This window comes from Hemicordylus capensis, chromosome 1 (genome assembly GCF_027244095.1).
Source record: "Hemicordylus capensis ecotype Gifberg chromosome 1, rHemCap1.1.pri, whole genome shotgun sequence".
Classification (NCBI taxonomy): domain Eukaryota; kingdom Metazoa; phylum Chordata; class Lepidosauria; order Squamata; family Cordylidae; genus Hemicordylus; species Hemicordylus capensis.
In genome coordinates this window covers 127,946,937-127,973,280 of record NC_069657.1, presented here as the reverse complement: position 1 = coordinate 127,973,280, position 26,344 = coordinate 127,946,937, and the positions used below count along the sequence as shown (strand labels likewise).

At 46.0% G+C, this 26,344-nt stretch overlaps 1 protein-coding gene across 1 annotated transcript in view; it reads left to right on the top strand.

The window, feature by feature from the left end:
* Nucleotides 1-26,344, top strand: part of CD81 (CD81 molecule) — a 112,262-nt gene that overhangs the window by 79,311 nt on the left and 6,607 nt on the right. Inside the window, exons 4-7 of the mRNA XM_053246771.1 lie at nt 1,350-1,424; nt 15,707-15,817; nt 19,676-19,777; nt 23,167-23,256. Of these exons, the coding sequence (XP_053102746.1) occupies nt 1,350-1,424; nt 15,707-15,817; nt 19,676-19,777; nt 23,167-23,256 (378 nt within the window). The remainder of the gene's footprint in view (nt 1-1,349; nt 1,425-15,706; nt 15,818-19,675; nt 19,778-23,166; nt 23,257-26,344) is intronic.

Below are 26,344 nucleotides of genomic sequence, written 5' to 3'. Positions count from 1 at the left end.
CATATAAACTGGGTAGATTCACAGTCAGGTAATGACAGAGAAATTAGATTTCTACGCTGAATGACTGTGCCCTAGAACAGTTGGTCATGGAACCAACCAGAGAGAAGGAGACTTTAGACTTAATCCTTAGTGGTGCACAGGACTTGGTGCAAGATGTCAGTGTCATGGAACCTTTAGGGAATGGTGACCATAGTTTGATCAAATTCAGTTTACATGCAAGGAGAGAATCACCGAGGAAATCTAACTCAGACACTTTGAACTTCAGAAGAGGAAACTCTAAAGCAAGGAGTTTGTTGAAAACTGAAAGGGAAAATCAAGAGAGTTACTTCACTCCAGAATGCATGGAGTTTATTTAAAACCACAATACTAGAAGCCAGTTAGAATGTATATCAAAAATGAGGAAATGTACCACCAAGTCTAGAAGTATACCAGCATGACTAACAAGTAAAGTTAAGAAAGAATAATTCCTTCAGAAATTGAAAGCCCTGCCCAAATAAAGAGAACACAAAAGAACACACTCTGGCAAAATAAATGTAAGGAGACAATAAAATAAGGGAGGCGAAAAGAGAGTTTGAGGAACATTTAGCTAAAAGCATCAAGGGGAATAACAAAAACTTAGTTAAATACATCAAAAACAGGGAACCTGCCAAGGAAGCAGTTGGTTCATTAGATGATAAGGGAGTGAAAAGGATTATTAAGGAGGATATGGAGATTGCAGAGAAGCTAAACAAGTTCTTTGCATCTGTCTTCACGGCCTGAACTGAGCTTCTCGGGGACAGGGGCTAAAGAAACAAGTCAGATAGAAGTGACAAGATGACATTATAAACTGAAAAAAGACTGAGGCATTACATGATAGAGGACTATAAAATTCTGCATGGTGTGGAGAGAGAGAGAAATTTCTCTCTCTCTAGTTCTAGAACCAGGGGTCATCTCATGAATCTGATTGCCATGAAATTTAGGACTGACAAAAGGAAGTACTTTTTTCACACAGTGCATAATTATCCTACGGAATTCTCTGGGACAAGACGTGGTGACAGCCACCAGCTACATGGCTTTAAGAATTTATGAAAAGATTAGATAAATTCATGGAGGACAAGTCTATCATTGACTACTAGTCTGAGGGCTGTATGCCACCTCAAGCCTAAGAGGTAGGATGCCTCTAAATACCAGTTGCAGGGGACCAACAGCAAGTGGGAGGCCATGCCCTCAGCTCTTGCCTGTGGGCTTCCCAGAGGGATCTGTTGGGCTATTGTGTGAAACAGGATGCTGGACTAGATAGGCCTGGCTGATCCAGCAGGGCTGTTCTTATGTTGTCTTATGTTCTTTTATGATGATCTGTTCTTATGCAGTTTTTCACATGCCTCGTCATCTTGTTTGCTTGTGAAGTGGCTGCTGGAATCTGGGGATTTGTTCACAAGGATCAGGTAAGAGATTTTATTTTATGTATTTATTTTACCAAACTACAAATAATGCTATGATCACTGAAGACTGACACAGGTATTGTGGCATGGATTTCATAGGTCATCCTCTCATCATGCATAGTATATATTAGATGTTCAAGGAAACCAAGAGCAAAGAGACATGGAGGAGCAGCCTGCCCCCATCCCCCATATATAGAACAAGTTGTTCTAGTAAAAACTGATCTGCTTACTTTCCTTTCCTTTCACTGTCTCTACAACCGGACTAAATTTGGTTCAGATCAAGGTCCACAAGTTAGATCTCTTGCACCTCAAATGTTCATGCATCCACCATCTTAGATTGGGGGTGGGGGCCTCCTTGTAGTGGGTGATTCGATCATTAGAGGGATAGAGAGATGGGTTTGTGACCCGCATGTTGACCGCACGGTGACCTGCCTGCCTGGTGCGAAGGTTGCGGACATTACGCAGCATCTAGACAGGCTCCTAGGCAGTGCTGGGGAGGAGACAGCTGTCATGGTGCACGCCGGCACCAACGATGTGGGGAAATGCAGTCAGGAGGTCCTGCAAGCCAAATTTAGGCTGATAGGTAGCATTTTGAAGTCCAGAACCCCCAAGGTAGCATTCTCAGAAATGCTACGCAATATACTACGCAAGCACAGTGAGACAGGCAGACAATGAGGGAGTGAAAGGGATTATTAAGGAGGATATGGAGGTTGCAGAGAAGCTGAATGAGTTCTTTGCATCTGTCTTCGTGGCAGAGGATACTGAGCATATCCCTGCTCCTGAACCAGGCTTTTTAGGGATGGAGGCTAGAGAGCTGAGTCAGATAGAAGTGACAAGGGATGATGTTCTAAACTGTCTGGAAAAATTGAAAGCTAACAAATCACCATGGCCAGATGGCATCCATCCAAGAGTCTTCAAAGAACTCAAATGTGAAATTGCTGACCTCCTTGCCAAAATATTTAACTTATCCCTGAAATCGGGCTCTGTACCAGAGGACTGGAGAGTAGCAAATGTAACACCGATTTTCAAAAAGGGATCCGGGGCAATCCGGGAAATTACAGGCCGGTTAGCCTAACGTCCATTCCAGGCAAATTGATGGAAAGCATCCTCAAGGATAAAATTGTAAAGCACCTAGAAGAACAGGCCCTGCTGGGAGTGAGCCAGCATGGCTTCCGCAAAGGTAAATCTTGCCTCACCAACCTTTTGGACTTCTTTGAGAGTGTCAACGAGTGTGTAGATCAAGGTGATCCAGTTGACATAGTCTACCTGGACTTCCAAAAAGCTTTTGACAAAGTTCCTCATCAAAGACTCTTGAGGAAACTTAGCGGTCATGGGATAAGGGGACAAGTACATGTGTGGATTGCTAACTGGTTGAAAGACAGGAAACAGAGGGTAGGTATAAATGGAGAGTTTTCACAATGGAGGGAAGTAAGAAGTGGGGTCCCCCAGGGATCTGTACTGGGACCGGTGCTTTTTTATTTATTCATAAATGATCTAGAAGCAGGGGTAAGCAGCGATGTGGCCAGATTTGCAGATGATACCAAACTCTTCCGGGTAGTGAAATCCAAAACGGATTGTGAGCAGCTCCAAAAGGATCTCTCCAAACTGGGGGAGTGGGTGACAAAATGGCAAATGCGGTTCAGTGTTAGCAAGTGTAAAGTGATGCACATTGGGATGAAAAACCCCAACTTCAAGTATATACTGATGGGATCTGAGCTGTCGGTGACGGACCAGGAGAGGGATCTTGGGGTCGTGGTGGACAGCTCATTGAAAGTGTCAACTCAATGTGCGGCAGCTGTGAAAAAGGCCAATTCCATGCTAGGGATCATTAGGAAGGGGATTGAAAATAAAACGGCTAACATTATAATGTCCTTATACAAAACTATGGTGTGACCACACTTGGAGTACTGCATACAATTCTGGTCACCATATCGTAAAAAGGACATTGTTGAACTGGAGAAGGTACAGAAGAGGGCAACCAATATGATCAGGGGCCTAGAGCACCTTTCTTAGGAGGCAAGACTACAACACCTGGGGCTTTTTAGTTTAGAAAAAAGACGATTGCGGGGAGACATGATAGAGGTCAATAAAATCATGCATGGTGTGGAGAAAGTGGAGAGAGAGAGATTCTTCTCCCTCTCACACAACACTAGAACCAGGGGTCACTCCATGAAATTGATTGCCAGGAGGTCTAGGACCAACAAACGGAAGTACTTTTTCACACAACACGTGATCCACTTGTGGAACTCTCTGCCACAGGATGTGGTGACAGCCAACAACCTGGATGACTTTAAGAGGGGTTTGGATGACTTCATGGAGGAGAGGTCTATCAATGGCTACTAGTCGGAGGGCTGTGGGCCACCTCCAGCATCAAGGGCAGGGTGCCTCTGAGTACCAGTTGCAGGGGAGTAATGGCAGGAGAGAGTTGCAGGGGAGTAATGGCAGGAGCCACAGACAACTCCTGTCTGTGGTTTCCAGCGGCATCTGGTGGGCCACTATGCGAAACAGGATGCTGGACTAGATGGGCCTTGGGCCTGATCCAGCAGGGCTGTTCTTATGTTCTTATGATTGGGGAGGATTACACCATTACAAACTACACCACTGAGGTGTCCCTGTGTGTCACTCACTACAACTGTATCAAATTTGGTTCAAATCAGTTAGACGGTCCTCAAGTTAGTACACGTGCACCATCTTGGATTGAGGTAGATGACATCACCACAAATGACACCATTGGGGCATCACTATGAGTCCATACAGCTGTAGCAAGTTTGTTTCAAATCGGTTAAGCAGTTCACAAGTTAGACCACTTGCGCCTCCAAAGTTTACGCTTCTGCCATCTTGAATCAGTGTGGATGACATCACATACAAACTATGCCATTGAGTTGTCCCTTTGTGTCACTCACTGCCACTGTACGTAATTTGGTTTAAATTTTTTAGGCAGTCCACAAATTAGCCCGCTTGCACCTCAGATGTTTATGTAGCCACCAACTTGAATTGGAATGGATGACATGATCACACACCACACCATTTGGGCATCCCAATGTGTCCCTGCAGCTGTAGCAAATTTGGTTCAAATCGGTTAAGCAGTTCACTAGTTAGACCACTTGCACCTCAAACGTTTATGTGTCCGCCATCTTGGACTGGGGTGGATGACATCATCACAAACTATGCCGTTGAGGTGTCCCTTCAACTGTATCCGAATAGGTTCATATTGGTTCAGGCTTTGCGAAATGCGGGGGGACACACAGAACACACACAGAATGCCGGGTGATCTCATAAGGCTATTCACATGACCATGAAGCAGGGTGGGGAGAAGGCTGTGCAGAACTTACCCCCCACCCCCCGCTAATCTTCCATGTTGGCAGGACATGTGGATTGTGCATCCACACAATCTGTGCTGCTTGGATCTCCAGAGGCTGGGACAATGCCTCCTGGCTACCACATATCCCACAGTGCACTGCACAATGAGCACAGTGCATTTGAGGGATCATCCCTCAGCCAGGCACTCTTGCAGCCCAGCTCAGTGTATGCCCGGGCTGCATACATACAACCCCGGCTCTCGCACACTTAACCCTTGCTAAAGGCTGGGGTTAAAAGTTGGGCTTAGTGCGAGGGCAGCACCAGGATCAAGCTCGATCCCAGAGGTGCACACAAGCAGCCCTACCCAGATAGGACTTCACTAACCTGGGTAGGGCTGTTTGTGTGCATAGCCTTGAGGTCTAATTGGGCACAGAGAGAAAGTGATATTCCTAACAACCTGCTGCTTGTTCCTAAGACTTTCAGTAAGTTTGAACTGGATTTTTCACCTTTGAAATAAATATTGTAACTATGTCACTGTAGCAGCCTTATAGCACATTCAAGTGAGAAACAAAATGTTTCTTTCCTTGCTTTTTCCTGCACCTGAAGCCCTGATGGTATCTGTCTTAACATCTCCTGAGTAACCAGGGAGTATGCAGCAGCACAGTATCCTAACCCAGGGCCATCTGCCTGCTGCCCACTCTTTCCACTTGCTGTAGGAAGCACCTCTAGTTTGGAGGACAGAAGAGTGAACTGCTTTACAGAACTTTCTGCCCTTTTACCATCTAAGGTTCAGTATAAGGGAAGACAAAAGGGAGAGGATAGAAGGCAGGAAAAGGACAGCAAACAAGGACTAAATAAATATGAGGAATTGTAGCTGCATATGTTTAGATTTGTTTCCATTACACATAATTTATGCTTCCCCCAAAGATGACAAGTCTGCCTTAATCTGGGGTTGGCAGTTCCTTCTCTGGCTGCAAAATGTTCTAATGTAAACAGTATGAGCTAGTATAGATATGTTTGGAGTATGGTAAATCCAGTATCTTCCCTGTGGCAAATTTCAACAGTTATTTTTCAGTAACAGTTGAATTGCTGTGCATTAAGCATTGGATGTGGTTATTTTAGCACTTAAGCAAAGACCAAAGACCAGCCCCAGTTTTCCAGGGGCAAGCACCAAGTGTGAAGGATCTCCAAGAGATGCTGCTGTTCAGAAAATAGAAAGTTGTTCTGTTCAAAATGTGCAATTCAGTGTTAAAAAAGAAGATGGTTGGCTTCAAAGATTGCCCTCCCATCAAGCAGCAGGTTGCAACACTCAGCCAGTGATTCTCCAGGCACAAGATAAGACTTCATCAGTGTTGCCTGTCCATAGTTGGTATGTACAGGACAGCAAGATGCTCCTATGCGAGCAAAAGAATCCAAATCCATACAAAATCTCTCTACTGTTTTTTCCCTTCTTTCCAGAGATTTGGAACATGACAGGATAGTTATTGTTACCCATGGATGCACACACTATCCCCCCCCCGCTCCCATCCTCTTATGGTCTTTGAGCGAACAGGTGTTTAATTTTTTTATAAGCTGCTTTGACCCAAGATTGCAATAGGAAAAACTAACACGTGTACCTGTGGTAATGGCATATCTGCAGACTTCCTATGTTCTCTATGTAAAATAAGTGCCGGTCTAGTTAAAGACTGGAACTCGAGAGTCTGAACGCCAAACCACACGTTGCGTTATGGCTGTCATTAAGAGACAGCCGTAAATCACCCTTAGATGATGAGGGCATAAAAGGAATTATTAAGGAGCATAAGGATATTGCAGGGAACCTGAATAAGTTCTTTGCATTTGTCTTCATAGTGGAGGATACTGACCATATACCCACTGAGCCTTCTTAGGCTTTGAGACTGAAGAAATGGGCCAATTTGAGGTGACAAGAGAATGTTCTAAACTGTCTTGAAAAACTGAAAATTAATAAATCACCAGGGACAGATGGCATCCACCCAGGAGTTCTGAAGAAACTCAAATGTGAAATTGCTGATCTCCTAGCAAAATTATGTAACTTGTCCCTACAATCAGGCTCTAGACCAGAGATCTGAAAAGTAGCTAACTTAACTCCCATTTTCAAAAAGGGATCCAGGGAGGATCCAGGAAACTACAGGCCAGTTAGCTTAACTTCTGTGCCGGGTAAATTGATGGAAAGCATACTTAATGACAAAATTGTTAAACTTATAGAAGAACAGGCCATGCTGAAGGAGAACCAGAATGGCTTCTGCAAGGCCAAGATGCAGTTCAGTGTAAGCAAGTGTAAAGTGATGCATATTGGGGCAAAAAGCCTCAACTTCACATATACACTCATGGGGTCTGAGCTGACAGTGACTGACAAGGAGAGAGATCTTGGGGTCATTGTGGATAGCTCATTGAAAGTCTCAACTCGGTGTGCGGCAGTTGTGAAAAAGGCCAGTCCCATGCTAGGGATCATTAGGAAGGATACTGAAAATAAAAATGCTAATATTATAAGCCTCTTATACAAATCTATGGTGTGGCCACATTTGGAATACTCTGTGCAGTTCTAGTCACTGTATCTTAAGGAGGACACTGTAGAACTGGGAAAGGTGCAGAAGAGGGCAACCAAGATGATCAGAGGTCTAGAACACCTTCCTTATGAGGCAAGGCTATAGCATCTGGGACTTTTTAGTTTGGAGAAGAGGTGACTATGGGGAGATATAGAGGTGTATAAAATTAGGCATGGAGCAAGGAGAAACTTTTCTCCCTCTCTCACAACACTAGAAGCAGGGGCCATCCCATGAAACTAAAGGCCAGGAAATTTAGGACCAACAAGAGGAAGTACTTTTTCACACAGTGCATTATTAATGTATGGAATTCTCTGCCACGGGATGTGGTGATGGCCACTAGCTTGGATGGCTTTAAAAGGGGCTTAGATAAATTCATGGAGGACAGGTCTATCAATGGACATGGAGGACAGGTCTATCTACTAGTCTGGCTATCAATTCATGGAGGACAGGTCTATCTACTAGTCTGGCTATAGACCATCTCCACCCTTAGAGGCAAGATGCCTCTAAATACCAGTTTCAGGGGAGCAACAGAAATAGAGAGGGCATGCCCTCACCTGTGGGCTTCTTCTCAGAGGCATAATTATCCTCTGCCACAAGATATGGTGACAGCCACCAGCCTAGATGGCTTTAAGAAGGGATTAGATAAATTCATGGAGGACAAGTCCATCAGTGGCTACTAGTCTGAGGGCTATAGGCCACCTGAAGCCTCAGAGGTAATACCAGTTGCAGGGGAGCAACAGCAGGTGGAGGGGCATGTTCTCAGCTCTTGCCTGTGGGCTTTCCAGAGGGATCTGGTGGGCCACTGTGTGAAAGAGGATGCTGGACTAGATAGGTCTTGGGCCTGATCCAGCAAGGCTGTTCTTATGTTAGATGGGTTTAAGAATGGGAAGTGTGTGTCTCTATTCAGCAGTGGGAGGGGTGCTGTGGTTTGGGACTATGGCATATGGGGGATTAACATTTTCCCCTGCACCATTTTCCTACTATGAATCCCCTCCCCACACACTGTTTGCCCTTTGCAGCAAATAGCCATGTGGGAACAAATAATTATCGTGGTGTGAGGTGACTTTCAGCAGGAAAACACTACAGAAGAAAACTTTAGCCTCCCTCCTTGCATAGTGCAGTCCCAGTTTGTACCCTCCCCATGCCTTTTTTTGTTATAAGAGGCACTTCCTCTGTTTAAACTTGTCCCGTAATGATTGGATCTAGTTTTTACTCTTGGAGATGGTTTTTATTAGTCTCCTGTGGGTAACCATAATGCTGTAGCTGAAGAAATAGGGCAGTTTACTGGGAAGCATTAATGTGAAAATAGAGAAATGGAAAACTGTACATTGCGCTAATGTCTAGATCTGGAAAAGATGTTGAAAAGACTTGGGGAGAAGAGCTAGAAATGTCTGTAATAAGGTGCTCATTTTGTAGATTAACTAGTGGCCTTAATGGCAGTAAATAAATGCCCTCCCAGGAATAAGGAACTATCCAACTGAATGGTTATTTAATCAAACAAAGCAATAAGTGGCTAGATATTAAGGATACCAACCCTTGTAATTGTGAGGACAGTTACTTGTACCTTTTGAAAGAGACTGAAATGATGTGACAGATTCTGGACTCCATGCACTTTTCACATCACAGCCTGTGTGGTGGTCTCTGAAACGTGCTTTAGAAATGAGTCCATTGCAACTGAACAGCAACAGGAATTCTCTGAGCCTCGGATTATAGATAGATAGATATAGATATAGATATAGATAGCCTTTTACAGTATTATTTAAATTTCTCTCATTTTTATAGCACACTTACCACAAGTTTGTCTCACTGTGGTTTCAAATTGCATTGCCCAATAATTCCCAAATTATACTGTCACCATGGAGACGGTGACAACATTCATCAAGTAAACCATGGCAATATTTACTTCATTCCATTTCTGTGTTTGATTGGAAGCTTTGGTAAAATCTTAATTCTGAGGATTTCTAGTTCATATTTTTCCCCTTTTCTGAAGGCAACAGAAAAGTCCCGTTCTGCTTCCTCCTTTAACATGCACACCCCTCTTTCTGTTCCTGTATGCCCTTGTTTTCTTTTGCCTGCTTCTGCTTACTATCCTCTCTCCCCTACATTCAAAGCTAACGACACCCCTGTAAGGAGACCCAACATAATAAAGGTGATTTCAATGGAATGATGCCGAGATCTTTCTGTTTCCAATTTTCATTCATCCTGCTATGAGGAGGAGGAGGAGTTTGTGACTGTATTTTATCACATGGAGAAGGACTAAGCACCAGCACCATGCGGCTCTGATGTATGAGAATAACTTGAATGACACGCACCTCATTCCTCTATATCAAATGGCCACTCACTTTCATTAGCACTAGTGTCATCTGAGCCCTTGTGCTGTACACAGTGGGAGGAAATTCAATTATCCATATTTTATCCACTAGTCAATTCCAGATGGCATTGAAGAAATGGAATAGGGGCATTTTGTACTTCTTAACTGTCTTCCCCCAGGGCACATTATGCTCTAATAAAAAAGCTTCCCATTCTCACTTCTGTAAATGAAATCTGACATGCTGTTTTTCAACTTTTCACCTCCCAAGTGCAGCTTAGATTAGAATAGGAGGCACACATTCCCCTAGCATGCTAGTAAACAGCTAGCCCAGACGTCTAATTTTCACAGGTAATTCTCTGTATTTTAGTGAGAGGCAGAAGTAAGATAATGGATGCTATTCCCTAAATTAGTTTAAATCTACAAGCCACTTGGCTCTGCTGCAGCCCCATTAATAATGATATGAATGCTTTGTGGTTGTAGACTGCACTGCGTTTGCTTTATTATTTATTAAACACTAGTATTTTTAAGCCCGTTATGATAACGGGCGCTAGCTTTCTATCCCGTCTTTTCTGTCTCTCTCTCTCTCTTTCTGTCTCTTTTTTTCCCCCTTGTCCCCTCTCTCTTTTTGTTTTTGTTTGTTGTTGTCTCTGTTTTTGTTCTTCCTTATTTTGCTTATACTTTTTTGGGGGGGTGTCTGGATGAATAACGGCCAAAATGGCCCATGAGAAGGTGGCCGCCCCGGCCTATCGCCCTCCCGCGCACCCAGCTGCCGGAGCCCACCTTACCCGCTCCAGCCCGAAGGAGAAGAGAGGAACTCGGGAACAGAGCTACTCTCTGTGTTAAGCTGCTGCCCATACTGTCACAATGGACGCAATAGGCGTCCTTTGCGTCCATAGCGGCAGTTTGAGCAGTGACTTAGCACAGAGAGGAGCTCTGCTCATGAGCTCCTCTCTTTTCCCTCGGGCTGGAGCAGGTAAGGTGGTCTTCGGCAGCTGGGTGGGCGGGAGGGCGATAGGCTGGGGCGGCCACCTTCTCATGGGCCATTTTGGCCCTTAATCGTTTTTGGGGGGGAGCGGGGAAGGTGATTTTGGGCAGCTGGGAGGGCGGATGAGCAGGCGGGGGCGACAGCTGTGAGCGGGCGGGGGCCTCGTTGGCGGCTTTGCCGCCACCTCGCCCAGCTTCCCTGTCCCCCGTCTCGGTCTTCCCCCGCCGCCATTGCCCTCGCCTTTTTCAGGGCGGCCGCTTCTGGTTGCCTCGGCCTCCTCTCGCCGTGCCGCAGATCATGGCCGAGGCGGCGGCTCTGCCGCCGCCTCGGCCACTTTCCCCCACCGCCACACACCGGCTAATGGCCGCCCGTGGCTGTGGGACACTGGTGTCTGCAGTCCTGTGTCCCTTGGGCTCTTCTGGGCCTGCGCTTTGCGCAGGCCCAGAACAGCCCAGGGAGGCAGGGACGCAGATCCCCAACGTTCCAAAGCCACGGCCACTCACTTAGCCTTTTATTATATAGGATATGTATATCCCACTTTTCCCATCTTGAAAGAAGTACCTAGGTGATCTTCAACTCAATAATAAAACAGCAACAATAATGGTTGCCTACAGAGCAACACCCCATGGAATGCAGAGTCTGCACAGCTACTGCTGCTGCCTCCTCCCCAGCAGTCCCCTGAGCTTCCTGAAAAGCCCTTGTGGAGGGACCCTCTGCCCTGCCGTGAGCAGCTTCAGGGAGAGGGGAGAGCGCCAGGCAGAAACACAGGCTCTGCCAGTGGAGCTCCACTTGATTTCCAGGCCCTCATCCCTTCTCCTGCAGCCATCCTACCACAGCCCATGACACTGTCAAGAATCCTTCTACCCTCAGCAAGGGCTTCTCAGAAAGCTCGGGGTGGTCAGGGGGCAGGCAGACTCTGCACAGACTCTGCATTCTACTGGCAGCGTTCTGTATATGTGAGCCAATGTTCAGTATTTAGCTTTCCCTATAAACCCAAGGGGAGAGTTGTGTCCTCTTCCTCATGCATTGGAGCCTGTGTGTGTATATATACAGTTCAGGTTATGGGATCAGTCTCACAGATACATGGTGTGGAGGGGGCACACTTTCCAGCTCCAAGACACTCCCTGTCAGTGCCCTTTGCTTTCTCCATTGCCACTCTTCCTACGATGACTGGCTCTCTAAAAGACTTCAGTATCTTGAGGCATACAAACATTAGAGACTCTCTGCTGTCAGACCACAACTTCTGCTTGGTTTTGACCAACATGGGCCTAGAAACCCCAATGCTCCTCCTCCCACTTTCATGATGTGGGGTTGTAGGGAAACCTAGGAAGAAAGTGTTTTGTTTATAGCCTACTTTTCACTGAGTCCTCAGTGCAAATCACAGCCTGGATAAGTAAAACAATTTAAAACATATGTTCTAAAAAATCTGTTATTAAAAAATAACATCTGAATGAGGCTACCTGCTTAAAGGGAGGTGAATTTTGACATGGTTAATGATCGTGTGTAACCCCAATCTTTGTTACTCACTAACCTGTCCTTCCACCCCTTGGCCTAGGAGTGTCCTTCCATCCCGTAGCCTAATTTCATTCTTGTCAATTTCACTGTACCTAGCCTGGTACCTAGCCACCTAATGGCGCAGTGGGGAAATGACTTGACTAGCAAGCCAGAGGTTGCCGGTTTGACTCCCCACTGGTATGTTTCCCAGACTATGGGAGATGCCTGTATCGGGCAGCCGTGATATAGGAAAGTGCTGAAAGGCATCATCTCATACTACACAGGAGATGGCAATGGTCAACCCCTGCTGTATTCTACCAAGGAAAATCCACAGGGCTCTGTGGTCGGCAGGAGTTGACATCGACTTGACGGCACACTTTACCTTTAGTCTGGTACCTAGTCCCCCTGTCCCCCACATGATTGGAAGCACTTGTTGTCAAATTAATAAAATAAGGTGATGGTAGGTACAAACAGGCCTCAATGCCAGCTCTCAAAACACAGAGATCTATATGGGAGAAGACACCATCTCAAATATCCTACACCCCATGCCTTATAGAAAGTTAAAGATTCAATTGGTGTTTTGAATTTAGCATAGGGATTTATCTGGTAATCAACAATAAAGTACTGGTGTGGTGCATGGGCGTAAACATATGGGGGGGGGGTAGAAGGGCTCAGGCCCCCCCACTAGAATTCCCTGGGGTGCTCTGCCCTCCCCCTCACCACCTGTTGGGCTGCTAATGCCAGGTCCACTTGATGGACTCGGTCAGCTCCTCTAATCTGTCAATTGCACCACTAGTTGCAGCACATGGTCTCTGCTCTGTCAGGCTACAATTCCTATGATTTACTGGGGGCCTTTCCCCCATTTATTTATCATGTTTTATATACCGTCTGGTATGTACATTTCTAGGCAGTGTACAAAATTTAAAACAATCTAAAAAGTCACAGATTAAAATCCACAAAACACAATAAAAACAATCTCATAAAACAGTTATTAAAAATTATTAAAATTAATTAAATTAAATTAAAATTCTGCAAAAACAGGTGAGTCTTCCTGAAAACACACATAGAAGGAGATGCTCTTATTTCAACAGGGAGCATATTCCAAAGCCCTAGGCAGCCACAGAGAAAGCCCAGCCCCTGTAGCCACCAAATGAGCTGGCAGCAACCGTAACCGGACCTCTCCAGAAGATTGTAACAGGGCAGGGTTCATGACAAAGAAGGCACTCACTTAAATACCCTGGGCCCAAGCCATTAAGGACTTTATAGGTAATAACCAACACTTCATATTTCATCCAGAAACATATTGGCAGCCAGTGCAGTTCTCTTAAAATCGGTGTTATGTTGTCCCAGAGACCAATCTGGCTGCCGCATTCTGTACCAATTATAGTTTCTGGACTACGTACAAAGGCATGTAGAGTGCATTACAGTAGTCAAGCCTGGAAGTTAGCAGCATATGTACCACTGTTTTAAGGTAATTTACCTCCAGAAATGGACATAGCTGACATACAAGCCAAAGCTGATAAAAAGTGCTCCTGGCTAGTGCATCAACCTGAGAAACCAGGGAGAGCTTTGGGTCCAAGAGCACTCCCAAGCTACGTACCTGATCTTTCAGGGGGAGTGTAACCCCATCCAGAACAGGCAGATCTAAACCATCTCTCGGGTCCCAACCCCCCACAGTCAGCACCTCAATCTTATTTGGATTCAACTTCAGTTTGTTATCCATCATGCAGCCCATTAGCACCTCCAGGCAGGCGTTTAGGGAAAATATGCCACTTCCTGATGAGGTTGACATTGAGAAGTAGATCTGGGGGTCGTCAGCATATTGATAGCACCCTACACCAAACCTTCTGATAATCTCTCCCAATGGTTTCATGTAGATGTTGAAGAGCATTGGGGACAGTATGGAACCTTGTGGAACTCCACACACTAGTTCTCACTTTGCAGAATAACAATCTGCCTGGCCCTTACTCTTCTGCTTTGCTGTCTTCCACCCCTACCTCATACATTTCTGCAAAATTCATTCTCCTCCCAAGGGATTTCTACTACTGCATGCTTGTGGAGACCCTTGGGGAAGAAGTTCTAAAGGGGAGGAAAGGAGAAGGCTTGTGAGCACCATCAAAGAACAGACAAACATTGCTTTGAAAGGTGGATTTGTGTCAAGGTGGAAACAGATCTCAACTATGCCAAGCTAGAGCAAGCTTTAGTTCCTACTCAAAACAAGTTTGTTGTTTCCCCCATTGATTGATTATGTCTGCATCTACACAGGCAGTTAATTTAGTTTTAAAACATTCATGCCAAATTTTCCCCAGGTTGCGCCCACCACAGGCATGCAGTGATAATGGAGGATTCAGAAAACCTGCCAGTATATCTGGGACCCTGCCTCCCCCAACCCCAAAGTGCAGCCCTGTACCCACCTCCACTGCCTCTGAGATTAGGGGAAGGGTGCCCATTCTTCTTCCCACTGTTTCTGGAGCTGGTGGCAGAGGCAGCAAAAGCCATGGCAACCTGTTCCGAGTGGGAGGAGGTTGCCCATACTTTTCCATGCTATTTCAGGAGCTGGCAGCAGCTGTCTCTGAGAGCGGATGAAATATTCTGCTGCTGCTACTGGCAGCTCTCAAAACTGCTTGGAGAAACACAGGCAGCCTCCCTCTGCTCTCGGAGGCAGGCACCCCTGGGCTTGGGAGGTGGGGGTAGGAAGGCTCACTAAGGGTGGGGTCAGCGGCCTAACGTCATCTCTTGCCCCAGGGCCCACACCAGTCTTACTACCCCACCCACCCCTCTGATTATGATGTGATGTGATATGCTCTGCCGTGATGTGCTCCATGCAGCTAGCCTTGGGTACAAGTTGTACTGCTCTGTTCTGGACCAGCTCAAGTTTCTGAATAGTCTTGAAACGTACCCCTTCACAAAGTGCATTAAAATAGTCCTGTTGAGAGGTTATCAGGACATGCACAACAGCAGCAAACTCCTTTTCTTTTTCAGGAAGAGGCACAGTTAGAATACCAGTTGAATCTGGTACTTCTGCTATAGTTCCCACCTGGGAGTGGCCGGTACTGGAATGTTTCATACTTCCCTAAAAGAAACAAGTGATCAGTTTGGGGGGCACTCTGAGTGCCCCCCAAACTGACCACCTGTTCCTTTTAGGGGAATATGGCACATTCTAGTACTGGCCTGTCCACTACCTTGTTACTCAGCAGACTACATTTGATATGCATCTGTCTTGAATGCTTAACTGAGTTTCTGTTCAGCCTTCTACCAGCCGCTTGCCTCCTGCAAATTGTCCCCTCCTGGTCCCCCTTTGCAATGGAGAGAAAGCAGCTGGGCCTTTAGATATGCAAACTGACTGTTAACATAGTTCTAGCCTCATTCTCTCTGTAAGAGCATCCTCTTGGTAGTGCTCTTAGGAATTAATCATCAGGAACAACTGCTTGGGGGGGGGGAGAGAGAGAGAGATCTTTTAACAATATTGTCACCCTTGCTTAGGACCTGCAAGGCCAGTACTTGGAAGACTCCTTTATCCCAATTTAGTTTATAATCAGTTGTGCTTTTTAACACTTCCATTGAATATTTTGTGGTGTTTTGTTATAACTATAATATTTATCTATTTGCACTTTCTCTGGCTCCTTTGCAGATTGCCAAAGACATCAAACAATTCTATGACCAGGCATTGCTCCAAACAAAGGAAAAAGATGAGAACACAGCAAACAAGGCAAAAGCCGTTGTGAAAACCTTCCATGAAACGGTAAGCTGTGCAGTGCACTCTATAGGGAATTAAACAGAACCTTCAAGCAACAAGCTTGTTGCCAGCTTTAAGAAATGCCTTTGTACTATTATGTTCCACTGTAAAACAAGCCCTCATTTTAAAAAAAGACCTTCCCCTTTGGTGCTGAAGAACTGGTGGCTTCTCCCAGAATTGCTCTTGAATAGTTGGGTTGAGACCAATAGGCAAGATGCACAAAAGACAATGCAAGTTTCAAGTCCCCAAATACCATCAAAGGGGGGTGGGTGGGTGGGAACTGGAATAACCTAGTCCAGGTCTGCAACATTAATTTTTAAAAAAAATAAATAAATCTCAAGTAGGAATGTCAAGAAATGAGTTCCACGGAATCAGTGCCACTTTTGCTTTTCATAATAACACATTGATAACATGATGTGTGATCCGGCTAAAAAAATAAAAGGTGGTGGGAGGCTAATATCTGTTGGTCTTTGATAAAGCTCTTAAATAAGAAATAAGATACTTCCCCTGCAACATTTCAGAATTAAGGTTCTCTTTCAGTATAGGCTTGCCACTCTCCAGCCATTGTTCAAAGGGGCTGTTCACACAACCATTTGGAAGTGGGTAGGGACCAAGCCAAGTTGCTACCCCATCATTATCACCTCCTCAGCTGGACTCTGCATACCCACCAAACACATGATCACAGCTGGCAAGGACTCTGAGCTGTGCTGCATTCCTAGGCTCCAATCCCCGCTCCTCCACTGAAGGTTCTCAAAGGGCCTTCCCAGGTTCTTCCCAGCATGCTTTGTGCTGCCAGCAGACTGGGAAAGCCTCGCGATGTCAGTGACTGCCCATCTTAAGGCCAAGAAGGAGCGGAAGGCGGATGAAGCCCTGTAAAGCTGCTTCAGCTTCGGGATCATAGTGTGCTTTGCAGGCTAGTGCATCCATTGATGGTGGCCACTGTAGGCACAGCTCTCTCTGGTTGCTGTGTGGGTATGCTGGGTACCAGTGGCTGAGTAAAAGCAGTGTGTGGGTTCTGATGACTGGAGGAGCAAGGTAGCGGGGGCTCTCTGCTCTACCCTCAGTAAAAACCTGGTACAGAAGCTAGGTTGCTCTGCTGGTTCTGATTATCATGAAAATCTGAGTAGCCCGCCCTCGTTTTTAATGGTCATGAAAACCAGCCTTTCAAGATTTCAAGTACAGAGAGAAATAGGACAAGATTTTCCTCCTTGCTTGGATGCTATTAGATGCCTGTTACAACCCATCTCCCCTCTGCCTTTGTATGTTGCGTACTCTCGATCGTAGATAAGGGCACAGATATTTAGACATTATTACTGAAGCACCTTATCCCAGCTGTGGTGGGTCAGTGGGGTGGGGCTGAGTGATTCCTTCTTCCCCTGGAAGTTTCTGGAAGTGGAGAAATGCTTTAAATGAATTTCCTTGGGCTAACTTGTTGCAGTGCAATTTGGTAATTGTTGGTAATTGTTCAGGAACATTAAGACTAATGCCTCGGTGATTACTAGGGGTGTGCAATTCGGATTTTCGGGTGATTCGGCTCGGACCCGAGCCGAATCACCCCCATTCTGTTTTGTGCCCGAATCTGGGTCACCCGAATCACCCTTGATTCGGTTCGGATTCGGATTTAATCCGAATCCGAATCGATTCGGGGGGTAAAAAGGGGCCCAGGGGCAAAATTTTGGGGTGGGGTGGTAGTGCCCAATGGGTAGAGTCTACCACCCCAATTTCAGGGGGATTGGGCAAAGTCCTGATTTTTTGTGAATTTTTAAAGTTTTAGTGACTTTGGGGCAGTTCGGGGGCATAGCATGGGATTTGGGCAAAAGGAGTGGGGTGGGGTGGTAGTGCCTAATGGGTGCAGGCTACCACCCCAATTTCAGGGGGATTGGGCAAAGGGCTGATTTTTGGTTGATTTCTGAAAATTTCATGTCTTTGGGGCAGATTGGGGCATATTGGGGCAGAAAGTGGGGGCTGGGGCAGAATAGTGGGGTGGGGTGGTAGTGCCTCATGGGTGCAGGCTACCACCCCAATTTCAGGGGGTTTGGACAAAGGGGTGATTTTTTGAGAATTTTTGAAGTTTTGGTGACTTTGGGGCAGTTTGGGGGCAGAAAGTGGATCTGCCCCAAAATAGTGGGGTGGGGTGGTAGTGCCTCATGGGTGGAGGCTACCACACCAATTTCAGGGGGATTGGGCAGAGGGCTGATTTTTTGAGAATTTTTGAAGTTTGGGTGTCTTTGGGGCAGATTGGGGGCAGAAAGTGGATCTGCCCCAAAGGAGTGGGGTGGGCTGGTAGATAGTGCCTGATGGCTGGAGGCTACCACCCATCCCCAATTTAAGAGTGATAGGGCAGAGGGGTGAATTATGGTGAATTTATTTGTATGAGGTTTGTCTTCATAAGGTGAAGTGTGCTAAATTGATTACTTCCTCATATTATTCATAGTAAAGGAAAGTGTGAAAAAGTGAAAGTGGGGTCATGAGAGTTGTTTAATTGAAAAAAATCTCATTTGCTATGATAGATATCATAGCAAATGAGATTTTTTTCAATTAAACAACTCTCATGACCCCACTTTCACTTTTTCACACTTTCCTTTACTATGAATAATATGAGGAAGTAATCAATTTAGCACACTTCACCTTATGAAGACAAACCTCATACAAATAAATTCACCATAATTCACCCCTCTGCCCTATCACTCTTAAATTGGGGATGGGTGGTAGCCTCCAGCCATCAGGCACTATCTACCAGCCCACCCCACTCCTTTGGGGCAGATCCACTTTCTGCCCCCAATCTGCCCCAAAGACACCCAAACTTCAAAAATTCTCAAAAAATCAGCCCTCTGCCCAATCCCCCTGAAATTGGTGTGGTAGCCTCCACCCATGAGGCACTACCACCCCACCCCACTATTTTGGGGCAGATCCACTTTCTGCCCCCAAACTGCCCCAAAGTCACCAAAACTTCAAAAATTCTCAAAAAATCACCCCTTTGTCCAAACCCCCTGAAATTGGGGTGGTAGCCTGCACCCATGAGGCACTACCACCCCACCCCACTATTCTGCCCCAGCCCCCACTTTCTGCCCCAATATGCCCCAATCTGCCCCAAAGACATGAAATTTTCAGAAATCAACCAAAAATCAGCCCTTTGCCCAATCCCCCTGAAATTGGGGTGGTAGCCTGCACCCATTAGGCACTACCACCCCACCCCACTCCTTTTGCCCAAATCCCATGCTATGCCCCCGAACTGCCCCAAAGTCACTAAAACTTTTAAAAATCGCCAAAAGTCAACCATGAACCGAATCACCCGAATTTTTTGTGCCCGAAATTCGGGTGATTCGGCTCGTGCCCGAAAAAATTTGGGGGGCATCGGGGGTGATTCGGTTCGGCCCCGAATCACCCGAAATTGTTCGTTTCGGGCACAGATCGTTCTGTGCCCGAAATTTTTTGCACATCCCTAGTGATTACCCTACTACTACTATGAATATTATATAATGCTCTTCAACCAAAGTTCTCACAGCTCTGTACATAGAAAAATAAATAATACATAAATAAGATGTCCCCCTGTCCCCAAGGGTTCACAATCTAAAAAGAAACATAAAGTAGATACCAGCAACAGCTACTGGAGGGATGCTGGGATGCTGTGCTGCAGTTGGATAGGGCCAGCTGCACTCGCCCTGCTAAATATAAGAATCACCACTTTTAAAATTGTCTTTCTGCTCAGTTATCAGGGGTAACTGAGTGACCATTGCACTACATTTGTGTCAAAATCTAGAAGGGGGAGGCTATAGGTGGCCCACTGAAAGTAAGTAAGTTGAAAACTTTGGAAAGAAATGCCTGTTGTTGACTGTTTTTTGTCTGCCTTTTCTTTGCTTACAGCTAAAATGCTGTGGACCAACTTCCCTAGAATCTGCAGTCATTCTGGGAATGGATCCCGAGGTCTGCCCCAAGGATTTCAGCGTCTTGGGTATTCTTAAAGATGTAAGACAAACATTCCCATGTTACAGCCATGGTCTTTGATGCTTGAGTTTTTCTGTACAGCAAGACTTGGGAAGGTTGAGGATGGGAGAGTACAGCGAGTCTCAGTGCTTAGCTTTTACCACTAGCCACTTCTGTGGGATAGCTGCTACTCCCCACCCCCAAAATCCCAGTTAAAGTAAACTTGTACTACAAAACTGAATTACTTATCTCTCCCAAGGATTGAAATTCATTCAGCTGATTTTATAAATGGATAATGTTGCATAATGTCAGTCTTTTAGAATGTCTGCCAGTACAATTTGGCATGTAACTATTTGTATTGCTTTTAATAATGTATGTATCAGTCCCAAGAACCATGAAGTGTCTCAGACTATACAGGATTTTTTAAAAATAGATTTGGGTTCTTTTTAGCACACACACACACACACACACACCCATGAGAACATAAGTAAATCCCTATTGGATCAAGCCAAAGCCCATCTAGTCCATCATCCTTCCTACACAGCAGCCAATCAGGTGCACCTGGGAAGCCCACAAGTGAGGAAAAGAAGACAGCGGTCCCCTCCTTTGTGCTCCCTATCACCTGGTGTTCAGGAGCATGCCACTTCTGATAATGATAGAAGTATATAGCTACCAAGGCTAAGTGGTCGATAAACATATTCTCCATGAATCCATCTGATCCCCTTTTAAAACCATCCAGATTGGTGGCCATCACCACATCTGACAGCAGTGAATTCCAAAGTTTTACACATTGTGTAAAGAAGTACTTGCTTTTGTCTGTCCTGCATTAGCTTCAATGAATGACCCTGGGTTCTAATATTATATGATAGAGAAACTTCTCTCTCTCTTCTTTATCCACACTGTGCATAATCTCTGTTATGTCCCACCTTACCCATCGTTTTTCTAAACAAAAAAGACCCAAACATTGTAGTATTTCCTTCTAAAGGAGTTGCTCCAACCCCCTGACTATCTTGGTTACCCTTCTCTGCAACTTTTCCAACTGACAATAACCTTCCTAAGGTGCAGCAACTCGAACTGTACACAGTATATTCATCATATACTCGGAGGCACATGTTACCAAATTCTTCTTAAACATTCCTGCAACAGTAATGCCCAGCTTTTGCTGCTGCCACCAACCTACAGAGGTAGTGTATTGTGATTGCCTCTGAATAACTCTTTACACCCCAGTATTTTGGTTAGCTGTAAACCCTACCAGGAAACGGTTGTGTGCAAGGCTTCAATCCAGAAATTACATCACATATGAGTAAATTTTCCTCATGAGGTATTGTAATGACAATATTTAAAGATAAATTCCTGAGAGAAAAACTTCTATAAAAATACTAGTTTACTTGTATACTTTCTAGTTCAGCATATATAGGCACATAAATAGGCACAGCTTAAGACAACAAAACATAGCATTGATTACACAGGGGGTTTTATGGGGAAAAAAACTATTTCAAGGAGTATAATTCAACAAGCTTGTACAGTTGTCCCTCACCAACCACAGGTTTCCCAATTGCGGATTTAAGTGTCCGCAACTGGGAAATTGTGGCAGGTCTCGCCAACCTGAGTATCTGCAGTTTGGTGAGATTTTTTGGAAATTTGAGGGGGGGGTTTCAGGGGTCATGGGGTGGTTAGGGGGAGTTCAGGGGTGATTTCCAGGGGTCAGGGGGCGGCTTTTTCTATTTTTAACTTTTTTCAGTCTTTTGCGACCGCGATTCCCCTAACCTCCTCTTTCCCTTTGGTTTTAATGCCTTGTCAACTGTGAATTCGCCAACCGCAAGTTTTTCTAGGAATGGAACCCTCATAGTTGGCAAGGGACAACTGTGCTTACTTACAAATGGTAAGATAAGAAAAGAGGAAGCCCAGAGGCAACCTGACTCTGGATTTGGATTGCCCCCCACTTTTTTTTATCCTAAGTTTCTCGTGACTATACAAAACTATAACATAGAGGCAGGAGCGTAACTATAATAGGGCAAGGGGAGACAGTTGCCTGGGGTCCCACTGCCTTGGGGGGGGGCCCAGAGGCAAGTCACATGACTGACTCCCCCAGCCATGCACCCGCCCGGGCTTCCTTCAGTTGTATTTATCCTCCGAAACTCATGTGTTTGTTAAGACCTGGAGCTACCAGAACAGCATGTCTTTCTCTAGTACCATTAAATGACTTGCATTGTCCACAATTTTCAAAACCTTTAAAAAAATAATTTAGGATTATGTTCGGTTGTGGCACATAGGTGTGTTATATATAAATTCTACTATGCTTTTTGTTACCACTATTCAGCCTCATTTAAGATTTCTGTGCCTCATGAGCTGAGCTTCAGTGAGGGCAGGGCCCATTTTAAAATCTTGTCTATGGCCCCACTCCAACCTTGCTATGCCCCTGCTCAGAGGAACATGTCGGCATTCCAGCCCTCTCTTAATACACAGTTAGTAGTCACATGTACGCATTTGTTTACTGCTTCTTCCTTGATCTATTGTAACTTGAACTCAAACTTATAATTAACCTTCACTAATCCTTGTGCCTGAGAAGCAAGAGAAACTTAGATCCTAAAAACATCCTATGAAACATCTAGTTCACATAAGCATCTTTGAAAAACACTGAATTGCAGGAGCAAAGGCATCACAGGATTCATTTCTTCCTCACCAGAAAATGTTCAGCTTTATTAAAATTATAAACTGAATCAGTTCATCTGTTTTACTGCCCAGGGAGGGTTTTGTTTAAATCAGTTAGAAACCAGATGTGCTTCAAACACAAACTCTGAAATAGCAACTTTCCTTCCATCTTCCACAGAATGGTTCAGGAGGCCTGGAGGAGGGAAGGTGGAATTATTGAGTAAAGGCCACTGTTATAAACTAGTCAGTTTGGGGGCTTTCTATAAAGAACATGCTACATTGCAGTTAAGTGGAACATAGCACCACAAAAAAGGAACAAGTATGTAGCCCAATGCTATCCCTCCCCCCGCCCTCCCTGTGTGTGCTTCAAATCTTAAGCTTCTATTGGGAGAGGAGAATTTGAACCTTGGGCTGCAGAACTGCAGACTGAGTGCTGAATGTAGCAAATTATGATTTTCTGGCCAAACTGGAAAATAGTAATTCCCCTAATACTGGTGAATTGGTTTGAGATTAGGGGTCTGATTGGAATTGTGTATACTTTATCCATAACTTTCCTAATAGGTATACCAGGGCTGTACAACATTTGTCCTCCTGCAGACGTTGGGACTACCATCATACCTAACTGTTGGCCATTGTGCCTGGAGATTATGGGAGTTGTAGTCCAGAAACAGCTGGAGGGCCGAAGTTGTGCAGCCCTGGATTATGCCATTTGATGGAGGCGGGAAGATATGCTGACATACCGGACATTCACCTATTTACATGTATTATTTCTATTGTAGGACTACAGCTGTTACAACAAAATTGATGAGCTGTTCTCTGGAAAGCTGTACTTGATTGGTATTGCTGCCATTGTGGTGGCTGTTATCATGGTAAGTGATGGGAGGGCAAGGGCTTATAGCACAGTGTATATAGTAAAATGCGGGACTGGATAAAGGGTGATCCTTGCAGTGGCTGCATGCATCGTGCTAGTGGGACTTTTTGGCCAGATGTCTGTGCAGAGCGACAGTGAGGAAGTGGTTGCTTGGCTGAAAGGCTCTGCCTGCCAGAATGGTAATACTGCTTTGGCAACATCATTTCCTCTGGGGTTTAGAGAACTTCTCTGGGAGCACATCACAGTTCATCTGAGAGCCAACCCACACTTTCTGAAACATGTGCCGTTGATGCTTGCTTGTATAATATTTTAAATGCTAAATAATGCAAATATAAGGGATGCTTATCTGGCTGGTGTTATGACATGGTGAGGAGAGTTTTAACCCTTTGCTCTAACCATGGTCTTGATTTAAAAATGTAAGCAATAAATAAAAACTAGCTGGGCTGAGCACAGGGCATCTGCCGGCCCGCTTCTTCCCCTTCCCCTCCCCCACCCCCATGCTTTCCCCCACCGGCCAGGCCAGCCCACCGCCACCACCTGCTCCTGGCAGCCCACTTCTTCTCACCACCAGCCTGCCCGTGGTTTCTGACTGGCAGGCCTGCCGGAAAGCCAGCCAGCCACCTCCTCCCGCCTGCCAATTCCCGGCGGCCGGCCCACCGCCACATCCCTATTTTCCCCAACCCATACCATGGTTCTGATCTGAATTAAGGCTCCTCTCCCCCACTCCAGTGCATACTGTTAGCTTTTTTTGGAAAAAAAAGCACACATATACAAGTGGCAGTTGTGCGCTTGTCCCAATATAGGGCTTGACCCTAATCCTCAAGGGGAAGCATGAGCAGGAAGATCAGAGGCCGGATATAGGAACATTTTTACTGCCATATGAGCCAACAGTTGAGCAATTGATTTTATTATTGTCAGTATACTTGATGTATTATCTACCTTATGTCTGTTTAGTAACTGGGAATGGTGGGATAAAAGTCGGTTAAATACATTAAATGATGACTTTTCAAGCATGTCCAGGCAGCCTGACCTCTGCCAGGGTGGGAAAACCAGCAGGACAGGGGCGTAGCAAGGTTGGAGTGGGCCCAGAGATGGGATTTTAAAATGCGCCCCCCCCAAAAAAGTCCAGGGCCGCCTCATACCCCAGGCCCCCAAGGATTTAAGTCTGATATTTCAAAAAAGTATGCTGCCTAGAAATACATTTCACTGAATACACACACACACACACACTTCACAATATATAGTGATATACATTGAGTACTATATATTTGTGCTACTTTTAATGCCTAGAACATACTAGAACCACTAATTATTGAAATGGGACCCTCGCTGCAGATTAGCAAAGGAGACTCTCAACCATGCCGTGTGAGCCTATGTAGGTTTTCTCAGAATTTTGAACAAATTCAATAAGTGCATTTATAAATGAACTAGTATTTTTAAGCCTGTTAAAATAACAGGCGCTAGTTGGGTTGTGTAGATATGTCTGTTAGAGCTGTGTCTCCGTTACATCTTTTATAGTTTGACTTTGTAAGTGTTAATGTTTATGTAAAGTTCTGCCGCTGCCGCCTCCGCCCTCCCCGGTCCCCTCCATGCTGCGGCCGCACAAACAGGGTCGGGCTGCTCCGGTGCAAGCTCGCCCGCATGCCTGCCGTTGCCGGACCCATTGATCTCCGCGATCACATGCTGGGCGGGGCTGGCAAGGAAGCAGATTCCTCCCCACCCCTTCCCTTCCTCCCTCCCATCCAGCACAGCCAGAGCAGAGAGGGAGCAGCTACAAACCCAGCACCATGGCCAGCCTCACGGTCTAAAGCGGCTCTAGGGAGGGACCGGCTCTAGGGAGGTGAGCACCGCAGGAGAGCCGATGTGCAGTCCTGGGTGGGAGGCGCTCCGCCAATCCCCCCCCCCAACTCTTTTTCTTCAGGCTCCGAGGAGGATGCGCAGCGCGCGCTTCGCTTCCCTGCCTTGCCTCTCTGCTCCTTCCCGCCCCCGCCCCCCGTTCGCTCCTTTTTTGTTCCAGCTCCTTCTTTTCCTGGCTTCAGCTGCACTTCTCATGGCCGCCCGCCCCCGGCGTCTTTCCCTTCCCTGCGGCCGCCACTGCCCCTGTTCTTTTTGGCGGGCGGGCCAGACACGCTGCCGCCTCTCCTATCCCCGCGGCTGGGCTGGACCCGCCGGTGCTGCCTCTGCTCCCCGGTCCCCTCTTCTCCTTCTCCCGGACCAGGAGCCAACATGGCCGCCTGGTACCTGCGGCAGTATCTTTCTCGGATGTTCTGGGCATGCGCTCCGCGCATGCCCAGAACAGCTGAGAAAGACACGGGCACAGAGACACGGGCGCACACCCTGGCTCTTTATTATAGAGGATGAATGAATAAAATAAATATAATATTGTTCCAGACGTTTTTTGTAATTTTCTGCCATGAAACAAGCTTTTAAGATAGTTTTTCTTTTAAGATTTTTTTTTTTTTTTAGTTTTTCTTTTAAGGGCTTGTAAGATAGTTTTTTAAGCCAGCAAATTTTCCAAGCTGTTTAAATTAAAGAGTCTCAGTCTCAGTCTCAGCCTTCTCAGTCTCTCCCCCACCCATATCAAAGCCCTATGGCAAGCAGATCCCTATATATGGTGGGGGGGGGCGGGGGGCGGGTTTGACCACAAAAAGGAGTTCATATTCTACCTGGCAAATGCTGGGCTGGGCAGAAGGTCTGCTCTGCCTGCCTGCCTCCTTCCTTCCTTGCTTGCTTGCTTGAAAGTTGGGGCCTCCCTGAAAGCCTAGCCTACTCCAGTTCAGGCTTCACTGAGGCCTACACGGAGGCCTCCCTGGAAGCCCCGCCCACCCGCCAATCAGCTGAGAGGCGGGGAGAAAAGGAGCTCTTTGCAGCTTGTCTGCTGCTTCCATTGCTGGCCAGGAGGACAAGCAGGAGAGAAGGCAAACAGGGCAAGTGGCTGAGGGGCCTTGGGGCTGGGCAGGGGGCAATGGGGAGTCATGTGAGGTATCCCTGGGGGGCCCCCTGAAGCAGTGGGGCCCCCAGACAACTGTCTCCCCTTGCCTAATGGTAGTTCCGCACATGCAGCAAGAGCATGGCAAGGGGAGGTT